This window comes from Mustela putorius, unplaced genomic scaffold (genome assembly GCF_011764305.1).
Source record: "Mustela putorius furo isolate JIRA1106 unplaced genomic scaffold, ASM1176430v1.1 tig00003850_pilon_pilon_pilon, whole genome shotgun sequence".
Taxonomy (NCBI): Eukaryota; Metazoa; Chordata; class Mammalia; order Carnivora; family Mustelidae; genus Mustela; species Mustela putorius.
The window spans coordinates 3,763,305-3,775,772 of record NW_025422002.1 but is presented as its reverse complement, the minus strand read 5'-3'; the positions used below and the strand labels follow the sequence as shown (position 1 = coordinate 3,775,772).

General features: G+C 37.8%; 1 protein-coding gene across 5 annotated transcripts in view; it reads right to left on the bottom strand.

Annotated features, from left to right (window-relative positions):
• The window catches only part of CNTN4 (contactin 4), a 936,335-nt gene that overhangs the window by 77,267 nt on the left and 846,600 nt on the right, over window positions 1-12,468 (bottom strand). For all 5 annotated transcript variants that reach the window (XM_004738394.3, XM_013053943.2, XM_004738395.3 and 2 more), the window contains one exon: window positions 8,408-8,535. In XM_004738394.3, the coding sequence (XP_004738451.1) occupies window positions 8,408-8,535 (128 nt within the window). The remainder of the gene's footprint in view (window positions 1-8,407; window positions 8,536-12,468) is intronic.

The following is a 12,468-nucleotide window of genomic DNA, read 5'->3' as shown; positions in this document are numbered from 1 at the left end:
GTTTTATTTATTCTAGAATATCTGGGGGAGAATTAGAAAATCAAATCTACCACCTAGATGATTTTGACTACAATATCTTACTATGCTGTAGAATTCTGACCTGGTGTTTTTAATTTGAGATATTATACATGTAAGACTAACAAGGAGAATTTACCAGTACTCATATCCCCATTTCTAGAATCAGCAGTCTCTAACATTTTTTCTAGCCTTCTCCCCTCTGAATATATATTAAAATTTTACCCAAATAAAATACTACCAACACAGGTTAGGTCCTCCCATATAAGGTCACTCCAGATTCCCTCCCCTCACAAATACTATCATGAGTTGATGTTTATACTGAGCATGTATTTTTTTTTTAAGATTTTATTTATTTATTTGATAGTAGGTAGAGAGGCAGGCAGAGAGAGAGGAGGAAGCAGGCTTCCCGCTAAGCAGAGAGCCTGATGCGGAGCTTGATCCCAGGACCCTGAGGTCGTGACCTGAGCCAAAGGCAGAGGCTTAACGCACTGAGCCACCCAGGTGCCCCTGAGCATGTATTTTTATTTCTAAACTTTATATGGTATTATTTTCTATTACTAATTTTATGTTAAATATAATTATATGCATTAAATGAAATAATGGTTTTTGCGTTATTTTTTATTTTGCTTATGTATTTGTTTTTCACTACAAAAAACAACATAATGAACATCTTTGCAAGTCTACCTCAAAACACCTGGAATTTCCTCTGGAGTGGACACCCAGAAATGGAATTGATGTGCCAAGGAAGCATCTCTTTTGCAATGATATTCTCTCTGCAGTGTCTACTCTAGTTTGTATTCCTACTTACAGTGAGTGTTTTTGAGTATTCTCTTCACACTCTCATTAACAAAAGGTTTTGTTGATGTTTATCTTTTGCCAATTTCATATGTAAAAAATCCCATCACACTGGTATTTACATTTGCATTTCTCTGATTACTAGTGAAATTGAGATTTTTTTCGAAGTCTTGTTGGCCAACAGTGTGTCTTTTATACCAAAATCAAGTATGTGAAGCCTGCCTCAGTATAGATGTCTGCCTGCGAAAGGGCAGAGTTGGCACGGAAATTACTTCCTCCCTCTATCAAGGATGAAGAAATGATGGCAGGATGGAGTCAGAGTAGACTGTCATGGTACGCAATCTTTTTTTTTTCTTTTCTTTTCTTTCAGTTTTTGACATAATGTTCAGTGGCATTCTTCACAAACTTAAACCTTAACATTATAAAAGGTGAGAAGCTCTTTTACAAAAAGTATTGGACAAAAGGGGGAGTTATTCTATCCGTGACTGATGTTGCTAAAGGCACACTATTTGCTAAGTCTGTGTGACTCTCATTAGGGCTCAAAGGAATGTCAGGGGAAATAATTATGCTCTCTTTCATCAAGATCTTGGCTTCATGTCTTCACAGAAAGAGTTCCAGGTTATGTTATGCTCTGTGAATACAGGAAGAACAAGAGATACACTTATCTAACATTTCTTTAGGGTTCTCCTTAGTTAACTGTTGCCAGCTCCATTGTGGCAGGTCTCAGACCTAACAGGATCTACTATTGAAATATTCTGGTCATTGTCCTTCTACCCAGGGACCTAACATAATTAGCATTTAGCACTTTTAACAACAAACTTTTCCTACTCTATGTGCCTTGGGTCAGAATTTGCGTTAATCCTATTAGAAAGATCCTTAATTATTGCCTAGAAATAATTGGTTCCAGTGGAAGACACCTAATTAGGTTGAAATGTATTCTGTTATAAGGGCCCAATGTTAAAAGCCTTTGTTGTGGGTTAGCAGCCAAATGTCATTGCTGGTTACTGATTTCTGATTGATCCCCAGTCAAATATGGATAAAGCCTTGAATAATTTTACATAGAAGATGTGGGCTGTTTTAAACTCATTTTCAAAAAAGGTTCCAATTGAGAAGACTCTACATTATTGTATCGGTCATGCTATGCATGGATAGGTTGATATTCCTCAAGGTCCTACAGTTAAAACAGAAGTATTTTATAGGGCACACTACAGATAATGCTGTAAAACTTGTTAGTCTTGGTCCATTATATGTATGCATTCTCTTCTTCTAAATGTAAATAAACTCTTGATGGGATGGACAGTGAGCATTCTGGCAATGAAGAGAGCAATTAAACCCTGAGTAAAGTCACAGGAGCATCTTTACTTTGCAGGAATGGAGAATGAGAATACAAAAGAATTTCTTGTTATAAATATATAAGGTCTTAGTTAAATGCTACCGAGATTCTTTTTTTTTCTATCAAGATAAAGTACAATGTTTTTCTTATTATAAAAGTAATTCTGTGTACCGAATAGACAAAATTTAATCTTTTTACTTACTTTTAAATTTTTAAAAATTATTTTATTATGAAATCTTCTAAAACCCAAATGAAAACAGGGTAACATGTGCACCTAGGACAACTTAAAAAGAAAAAACAAAACAAAACAAAACAGTGAAAGAACAACCTGCAATCAGAGAGATGTGTAAACTAAATGTGAACAGTTCAACTGATTTAAGCTGGTGACAGTGAAAAGTTCAGGAAGAGATAAATATCTTGATAAACTCCAGTTGACACGTTTTGTGCTTTAGGAGTCTCCCTGGCCTAATAGTTGGTTCTAGCAGTGTGAGGCGTCCTCATTCCTACAGAAGCTGACTGAATATGCTGTTCTAGTGTCTGCCAAGTATTTTTTTCTCCTTTCTCCCAATCAATGATCTGACTGCCCAATAGGTCAACCCTTTTGATACCGGGGTGAGGCTAAGGTCTTGTGAAAGACATATCCCCACCAATTTCAGCTTGTAATCAGACTCAAGGAGATGTCGAAATTCCCTGTTCTGTATAACCTGGCTAAGCTACACCTTGGATCACATTTTGGAGATCTGTCTGGGAAAGGAAAAAGGTCAAAAAAGAGAGGATCAGTAAGTTTTTGTTCTTGTTTTTGCTTCTCTGGAAAGGAATAAATAACAAATATTTTAGGTTTTGCTGGTCAAGAAGCAACACTGAGGATATTATGTAGGTTGTTGCATCTTCGATGGTCTTTGTCATGATTATTCGATTCAGCTATTGGGTAAAAACAACCACAGTCAGTAGGTAAACAAATGACATGGCTGTGTTCCACTGAGACCTTGTTTATGCACCCTTAAATGCAAATATCGTAACATTTTCACATGTCTGAAATTATTATTATTCTTTTTGTTTATCATCCAATTAAACATATAGAAACCATTCTTAGCTCCTGGGCTATAAAAAAATAGGGGGTTAGTTGGCTTTGGCCCATAGTTGGCCAACTCCCCAAAATATAGTGTATATCAGGATCAAGTAGGGTGTTTATTAAAAATATTTATTTGGGGAGGTGCCTGGGTGACACAACTCTTGATATCAGTTCAGGTCATGATCTCCAGGGTTGTGAGATCAGGCCCGGTGTGGGACTCCTGGCAGTCCATGCTGGGCATGGAGTCTGCTTGAGATTCTCTCCCTCTGCCCCTCCCCCAACTTGTACTGTCTCTCTCGAATAAATAAATAACTCTTTAAAAACTTTTTATTTTTCAGGGCTTATCCTTAAAGATTTAGATTAGGTTAGGGCACTGGAAATCTGTATTTCTGTTAAGCATTCTATTGAACTTTCACTTGCTATGTGTACAAAGTTCTCTTATGTAGGGCAGGGTTTCTCACTGTATCATCTGGAATCACCAGCCACAGACTTACCCATGGTCATTTTGGTTGTGGTTCAACAAGACAACTATGACGATAACATCCATAGCTTAAAGCTCTGCATTTCATTTTCAGCCCTGGAGGGGATCAACAGAAGCTAGGGTTGCTATTACCATAGTTATCTTGCTGAACTACATTTAAGACAAATACTCCAAGTTGCTCTTTTTTGGGAGTACTACTTTAAAATAGCTGTCATATGAAAACTGTACAGCAAGGATGCTATGTCATTCGAAATGGCATGCCTTTTACTCTGCTATAGAGATAAAAATGAATTAGTAAGTACAATATTGCATGTAGATGCAGCCTGCCCTCCATATAGTTCTTAATGATGTCGACAATTGCTAAAGCTCATCTTCATTGAAAGGTCAAATATTATGCTTTCTGGTAGGATTCAGGGGTCTGACATGAGAACTGTACTTGCTTCAAATCAAACAGCACACCAAATCCCAAATATACTATACCTAGTTTAAAAAATAAAATCAGTGAAATTTAGAAATTCAGATGATGGGATGGTAATCAAGAGCCCCCTGGGCACCTGTCAGAATTCTGCAGTTTGGAATCTTGCTCATGCATAATCTGAATATTTATCCATTTTATGGTTGCCTGACAGAGATTTATTTTAAACCTCCTGTACCTGCTGTAGTAGATTTATCCCTTCCTTCTCCTCCCCCATACTTACTGACCCTGTGTTTGACACTATCTTTGGCCTGCCTTCAAAACATGGTGGTGGGGTGAGGAGGAAGAGCATTGGATTTTAGAAGCGTTGTTAATGACAGAATGATTATAAAAAGGTTAGAAAAGACGTGTTCTGATGTCTGACCTTCACGGTGTTTTAATCCTATGTATGAGGAGATCAAAATGAATACAAGCACATTTTAAGGTTAGAGAACACCTTCTCTGATAAATTAGTCCCTTTGTAGATCTCAAAATTGAATTAAAATACAGTGCTCAGTCATATTTCAGGCTAAACTGTTACATTTACATTAAAGGTACAGGGCTGAAGCATTATGATGTGCGATTCAGTACTTGGCACAGTTCACGTGGAGTTCAGAATGGTTTTCTCTGCCTTTATCGTGCTTTATGGGGCAGATTTCTAAATTGCATTTCTCAGTTTATGTTAATGTCCTTCACAGAGACCTGGTGGTCTGGATGCCCTATGCACACACGTGTTCTTCCCATTAATGTTAATGGGACTCAGAACCAAGCAACGGCAGATAAATGTTCTCTCCAATACCTTCTGACCTTCCCGGAAGTAACAGGATTGCTAACTTCTGTGAACATATGGATCAGATAAAACTCATATTTCTTTCCCCCACCCCCATCTCACCTATAAAAATAATAAAAGAATCAGAGAACCTCTGTACAAAACCCGACTGCAATAGAATACCATCAGGCAAGCCCAGAAAGAGCACTACTTCTAAATAAATGAACTCCTCCCAGCAGGAACCATTGCACTACGACCTTGGGGCTCCTGCCTACAGGTCTCTGCCTTCTTTCTCTTCCTGCCCTGGTCTTTTTCTTTTCCCATCTATTAGGAAATTTCAGTTTTGAAGTATTCCATGTGTCTCAGCAAAACAGGTGATCCTGTCATATGTCCTTCTAAGTCCTGTCCATAAGTATGCTAAAACTCTCCTGAAAAATAAGTATGCTTAAACTCTCCTGAAAAATGCCATTATATCATGTTTCCCAATCTTCATATCCCATCTTTATGATTTTGCATATCCTCGTATAATAATTCATACTTAATATTTTTCTTTATATTGACTCACTTCTTAAATATATATATATATATATTTAAAGATTTTATTTATTTATTTGACAGACAGAGATTATAAGTAGGCAGAGAGGCAGGCAGAGAGAGAGGAAGCAGGCTCCCTGCTGAGCAGAGAGCCCGATGTGGAGCTTGATCCCAGGACCCTGGGATCATGACCTGAGCCGAAGGCAGAGGCTTTAACCCTCTGAGCCACCCAGGTGCCGCTTAAATATATTTTAAAAGATTTTTTTAATCATTGCCATGAATGGAAAACTAGACTTTTCTTAATACACATTTTAAGAAGCAAATAAATTACTAAAATTGAAAAAAAAAACAGTAAAACTATGCCTTATACTATACTTGGATAATCACCATTTACATTTCACTAGAAATCTAGAAATAAAGTATTTTAATTTCTTAAAATAGCTAGAAGTCCCTACCTCAACAACATTCATATTTACCTAAAACATGGGGTGACCACTGCATATTTCATTATTGATAGATGACAAGTTCTGTGCCATCATTCAGTACAAGACGAGCAGCAGAGACTCATCTGGATTGTCAGTCTCCGGACTGCCCATATTGCTGGGATATGAACTCTGATAGGAATCAGAGGATATTCCTTTCTGTCCACTATCTTTTCAAAGAATGAATTGATTGATTGATTGATTGATTGAGAGAGAGAGAGAGCGCATGCACAAAATGAGGGCCAGGAGGGTGGACAGAGAGAGAGAGAACTCCAAGCAGGCTCCATGCTCAGCTCAGCACAGAACACTCAGCTTAGTGCAGAGCCCTACATGGGTCTTGATCTCACATCCCTAAGATCATGACCTGAGCTGAAATCAAGAGTTAGCTGCTTCACCGACCGAGCTACCTAGGAGCTCCCTCTGTCCTCCATCTTGAGAACTAAGGAAATCCTTATGAGAAGGAGGCTGATCAAACACAGGATATAACTTGTAACTACATGCAAAAATACCTCACTTTCTGCAATACGGAACAGCAAAAAAAGGTTTTTAGGCTTAGGTGTTTATAATCTTTCACACTCTTGAGCTTTTTTTCTTTGGTGGTAGGCTCACTCCTTTTTGCTAATAACTCTAATAGGTCAGCGATGGCAACTTCATAAATGTTCATTTCAATAAGATTTAGAATGTATGTTTAGCCATTTTATTAAAATACAAACAACTACAACCAAAAAACTACTAATACTTCCTAAGTGCCAGGCACTATGTTAAGCACTTATGGTGGATTATCGCAGTCATCAAAACAACCCAAAGCAGTTGGCATACTATTATCCCCACACAGGTAAATTGTCTAGTTGAAGGTCACAGAGCTAGTAAGTGACAGAAATGAGATTCAAAGCCGGATCTTTCTGCCTCACACTCAGTCTCTTGATCATTACCTAAGACTGCTGCCTAGTAGTCTCTTTTATCTCCATAACTAGCAAATAATCTATAATTAGGTACCAGCTTTGCCATTAACAACTCTGAAACCTTGGGACTCCTCCTGATCCTAGCTGATCACTGTTTCCTTTTGCAGCCGAGAAAGCCACACGTTAGCAAAGACCTCTAGCTGAAATTTTGATTTACAAATACTATTGAACCTCTTTTTTCCTCTGCACTGTGAGATAGAGTAAACACATAGTCCTATGCCCATGCTATCGCTCTGAGTGATTCATTAACTGACTGAGGTAAGTGGAGTTAATCTAAATACAAATTTACTTCTAACTTTTGGCCTTCCATTTTTTTTTACATGCATAGATGTTGTTTATAATAAAAAGTCTTATCCAAATGATAGTATTTTTCCACCTTCCAATGACCCCAAAATATGCAATGAGGTAATTTTTGGCTTTCTTCTTTAAAATAAAATTGGGATAGATAAAATAGATATTTTTGTTTTTCGTAGGTTCTCTTATTTCTGAGAGAGAGCTACAAATAAATGGGCAATTAGGAAATAATATGATGTGGTCATCTATATCAGTTATAGAAAAATATCTATTTTGTATAAATCTATTATTTTAAAAAAGCAGCTGAATTAACAAGATTTCCTGGTGCAGTAAACAGAACCAGCCAAGCAGAATGCACAATCAGGATTCCTGGGTCAACATCTGTCTTCTACTACTGGTGACCTTGAGAATGTCACCAACCTGAGTCTTATCCTCCTCAGTCAGATCACTCATTGCCAAGATCACTTCAACTCAAAAACTCTACAACTCCTCAAGACAGAAAGTAATAGAAATGCAAATAAAATGTAAATTAAAGTCTCATCCCTTGCATTTTAGTGCTTTCAGCCCATCCCATCAACCTGGTGTTAAGAACAGACTCATATCATGTGCTGTGCTAACAGCAATAAAGGAATTTCTGTCATATACTATAAAGCACCCAGACTAAGGTATGTGGAAAATTTTATTTCCTTAAGACGGAGAAGGTTGGCAGGGTGACTAAAGCAAAGCACAGAGATGATCAAATCCCTTTACTGGTGTAATAATCCATATCCGTATCTCTGAATAACCAGGGCAGCTCTTTTAAAAATAGCCAATGTCATTGTTTAAACAATGTTTGCTAAAAATAGTATTCAAGTCATGGGTTTTTAATTTGTTAGCACAGTGTTCCTAGACATGAATTTCAAATCTACAGAGACTTGAAAGAAATTTAATTAAAGGATTGAAGATAACATTAGTTACAACAGTATAATAGATACAATGGCTGTAATTCTCAAAATTGTATTGGATGATTCTGAAATAAGATAGCCTTTCAATCATATTCATTACGAACAGTTCTCTAAGAATCCTTAATCATATCATGTTTGGCATGATGTATTAATTTAGCAACACAGTGATATCTGTACATATTAATATGAAGGATGCGACTTCTATAGATCGCATTACTAGAAATGAGGACAGGTATACCAACGTACGTGTGCTCTGGGTTAGTCCTTACCTTTTACTACCAGGTTTCCAGTGCTGCTAGCAGTTCCAAAATGGTTAGTGGCTATACAGGTATAACTTCCAGCATCTGATTTTGTCACATTGACAATTTTGAGGCTTCCATCTTCAGAAATGGTAATCCTGAAATTAAAACAAATAAACCAAAACGGTGTTTATCTCATATGACTAACTGAAAATGATGTCTGTCATTCCATCATCTTTTAAACTATAAATCATGGCTAGATCGCTTGGCAGTCTCACCTTTGTTCAGGATGTTTGTCTACATACTCATAAATATAATTAAGACACGTGACATATTTAGGACTTTCAACACTTTTCTTACTAAAGTGGTCTCAACATTCTGTTGGCATAAATGTTGGAAATACTAGATAGGTTGTAACCATTCTCTGTCTTTGGTGATTCTCACCACATTATGCATAGAGAAGGCTCATTGTTGATCACCATCAGTCTTAACACTATTGAGGTATAAGAAAAAAAAAAAATCTCTTGATTGGCCAGTTGACACATCTTCATTGAAAATGTTTTCTTCCAGGGGTGCCTGGGTGGCTCAGTGGTTTAAGCCTCTGCCTTCGGCTCAGGTCATGATCCCGGGGTCCTGGAATCAAGCCCCACCTCGGGCTCTCTGCTCCGCAGAGAGCCTGCTTCCTCCTCCCTCTCTCTGCCTGCTTCTCTGCCTACTTCTGATCTCTGTCAAATAAATTAATTAAAAAAAAATCTTAAAAAGAAAAGAAAAGAAAATGTTTTCTTCTGGAGCACCTGGGTGGCTCAGTCAGTTATGCATCTACCTTCGGCTCAGGTCATGATTACAGGGTCCTGGGATGGAGCCCTGCATCAGGCTCCCTGCTGAGCAGGGAACCTGCTTCTCCCTCTGCCTGCTGCTCCCCTTGCTTGTGCTCTCCTCCCTCCACCATCTCTGTCAAATAAATAAATAAATAAATAAATAATCTTTTAAAAAAAAGTTTTCTTCTAGATGGTGGCTTAAATTAAATGAGTTATTAAGTATATTTATTTCTGACATATATCATACATTTTTAATGAGATGCGAGAAGTGAATTTTTTTAAAAATCCCACAACATGGTATGGCTTTGGCAGAACAGCAAACGTGGATGGCACATCTTAGGGTCCATAATTAGGAACAAATCTCTACCACCTGGGATGGAAACACTTGTACTGACAGGCACAAAACTGGAACAGGGAGGATTCTAGAGAACCCTATCTTCAGCATGACCTAAGACATAGCAGAAGAGGAAGGTACAGAGTTGAGTAGTTCATGCAGCCTAGCTGGGACACCAGCCAGAGAAATAAAAAAATGGACACAGATGGCTCATTGAAGATTACTGTCTGCTGAACCTCTACTCTATCCTTCAAATTTACCCACTTCTTTCTATCTTCTCTGCTCCCCTGTTCTCACCTGGCCTATCACCAGCCTCTTAAATGATATGTCTATTTTTACTCTCGTACCTCAAATACATTCTTTGGTCAGTGGTCAGATGATCTTTTTAAAAGCTAGATCAGATTACATCACTGCTCAGCCTTAAAGATCCTTCTTTGCACCCCACTGCCATCAGTAAATTCTGTTCTAGAACCTACAAGGCCTGATGGATCTGGCCGTTGCTTTTCTCTTGCCTACTTATTTCATTCTCTTCTTCTTACCTTTCAATGAACTATAATTACACAGGACCTCTGCAAGTCCCTGCAGTGTCTGGAACCCTTTCCCACCTCAGGGCCTTTCTATCTGCTCTTCTGCCTGCCACGGTATCAGGACCTAACGACCACTTTCTCACCCTCTCAGCACCTTACCTTAGAGGTGGCGCTTTTCTTATGGCTCATATTTCTAAAGTGGATATTTTAATTTGTTATTCTCTTTTCTGGCAGCCACTTTGCTTTTTTCCTATCAAACACAACTAGAAGTTTTGCTTACTTGTTAGCTGTCTTACTTGCCACCTGGCATATGAGCTTTTCTGAGGCCACAGACTCATGTTTATCTTATGACTTAATCTCCAGGAACTAGTACCTAGGATGACGCGTAGCAGAGTGGACAAGTAAATAAATAAATATCCTAAGAGAAAAATCAATAATATGTTACAGGAATTCAGAATCGCTAAGCCACTGAGCACTAGTGATAGCCTTAAGAGTTTTTGATAAATATTTGAAAAAGTGGTCTTTGTGGTCACAGCTTCACTTAATAAAACTTTTGGCTAATCATTTTAAAACCACAGGTGAAGATTTAAATATACCAGTTTGCAAATGTTGTATATACATTTCATGTATGTGAAAAGGAGAAGCCAGGATGGAGAAGCCGCAGATTTCCTGATGACTCATTCCAGGTTCTTTGACTCAGGCTAATGAGAAGATATGAAGTTATAAGAACTCTACAAAGGATATTGGAATCAGAAGGATGGGTATTCAGATTCCAGTTCTTTCAGCTCCAACCGTGGGATCAAAGGCAGTTGGCTAACTCTCCAAGTTTCAGTTTCCTCATTTATAAAACGGAGCTAACAATCCCAATTGGGTACTTTGTTAGGAAGAATTAGGTAAGATAATGTCAGTGAGATTTCTAGCACATTTCCTGGTATTTATTAGGTAGTAGTTATGGTGTTGTGATTATGTCATCTTTTAAAACTGTGTCCTCTTATTTAGTTATTTGTGCATATAGGAAAAATTGGACAACATTCTCTGAACATAATTTCCCTTAATATAGTAATTAAGTCAGCCTACTTTTTGCACTCCAACTATTACGTTTGACAATCTGAAGTCAATATACAAATTAACCTAGTCCTCCCAAATCAGTATATAAAATGCAGACAAGGAGGTCCTTTGTTCATTCACACCATAATACACACATAACAGTTGCTCAGTAAAGACCATATGATACCCCATTAGCCCAAGAGCAGATGTACTGATAAAAATTGTGTGGTAATTAAATCCTAATTCTCTCAATAATTACAAAAATAACTTCAGAGGAGTTAATCATATTCCCATTTATAAAATAATTCTCTGGAAATTGTAAAATGCTGGCATATGAGATCTCAGTAAGGAAGGTAAGATTTCTTTTTTATATATGGAGTCGTTTTCCATGAGGTAACATAGATTTGGGGCATATTAAACACTGAGAGGTGAGCTGAGTCTTGCAAAGCATAAAGGCCTATTAATAGTTTGTACCATTAAAGTGGTACTGTAATTTCCAACACCTAAAACCATTGACTGTATCATACTGTTTAATGCCAACAGGGTATGAATAAGGAAACAAGTAAAGGATTTGTCATTGGATGACCTGGTATTAGCCTTGACTCTGATACTTGCTAAGTGTATGACCTGCCCTATTTACTTATGCCCTAAGGCAGGGCTTTCAGCCTTGGCACTACTGACATTTTGGACCATATAATTCTTTGTCCTCTGAGGATATTTAGCAGCATCTCTGTCCCCAGTGGACTGGACTCCATTCGCTCTGCCTGTCTTCCCAAGCTGTGGCAATCAAAGATATCTCCAAATATGGCCAAATGTTCCCTGGGGGCAAAAATCATCCCCAGCAGAGAGCTACTGGTCAAGGGTAGTTTTTATTCTTTTAATCTCAGTGGTTACTATCATGATTATCTTCCACAATGAGATAAGATATTTGAAATGTTCTCTTAATTGTAAAGTGGTGTTTAAAAATTTTTTCTCACTTCCCACTGTCATTCCCATCCCTGCATCCTTAATGATGGTGTATACATTGCACAAAAGGCACCCGGCATATTGTTGCTATCCAGCTGTGGGACCCAGCTAGCTCTGCACAATATCGCTCAAGGCTCTCTTTGCCTCTTAACCCACAAAGCTTCCTTATCCAATTTCCTTTAAGCTTTGTGAAATGACAAGGTAATTTTACAAATTGCTGTACTACTGATTTTTAAGATTTCAGTGCCTGACTTTGGTTAAGTGTTTTAATCTTCCCATTTTTTTTTTCTTTTTTAAAGCAAAGAGATAAGAGTAGGCCTCCAAGGCTTGAATTCTAGACACTGGAAGAGATAAGTGAAGAAGATGATCTGTAGAACGGGTCATTTTTAGTGGCTGTTA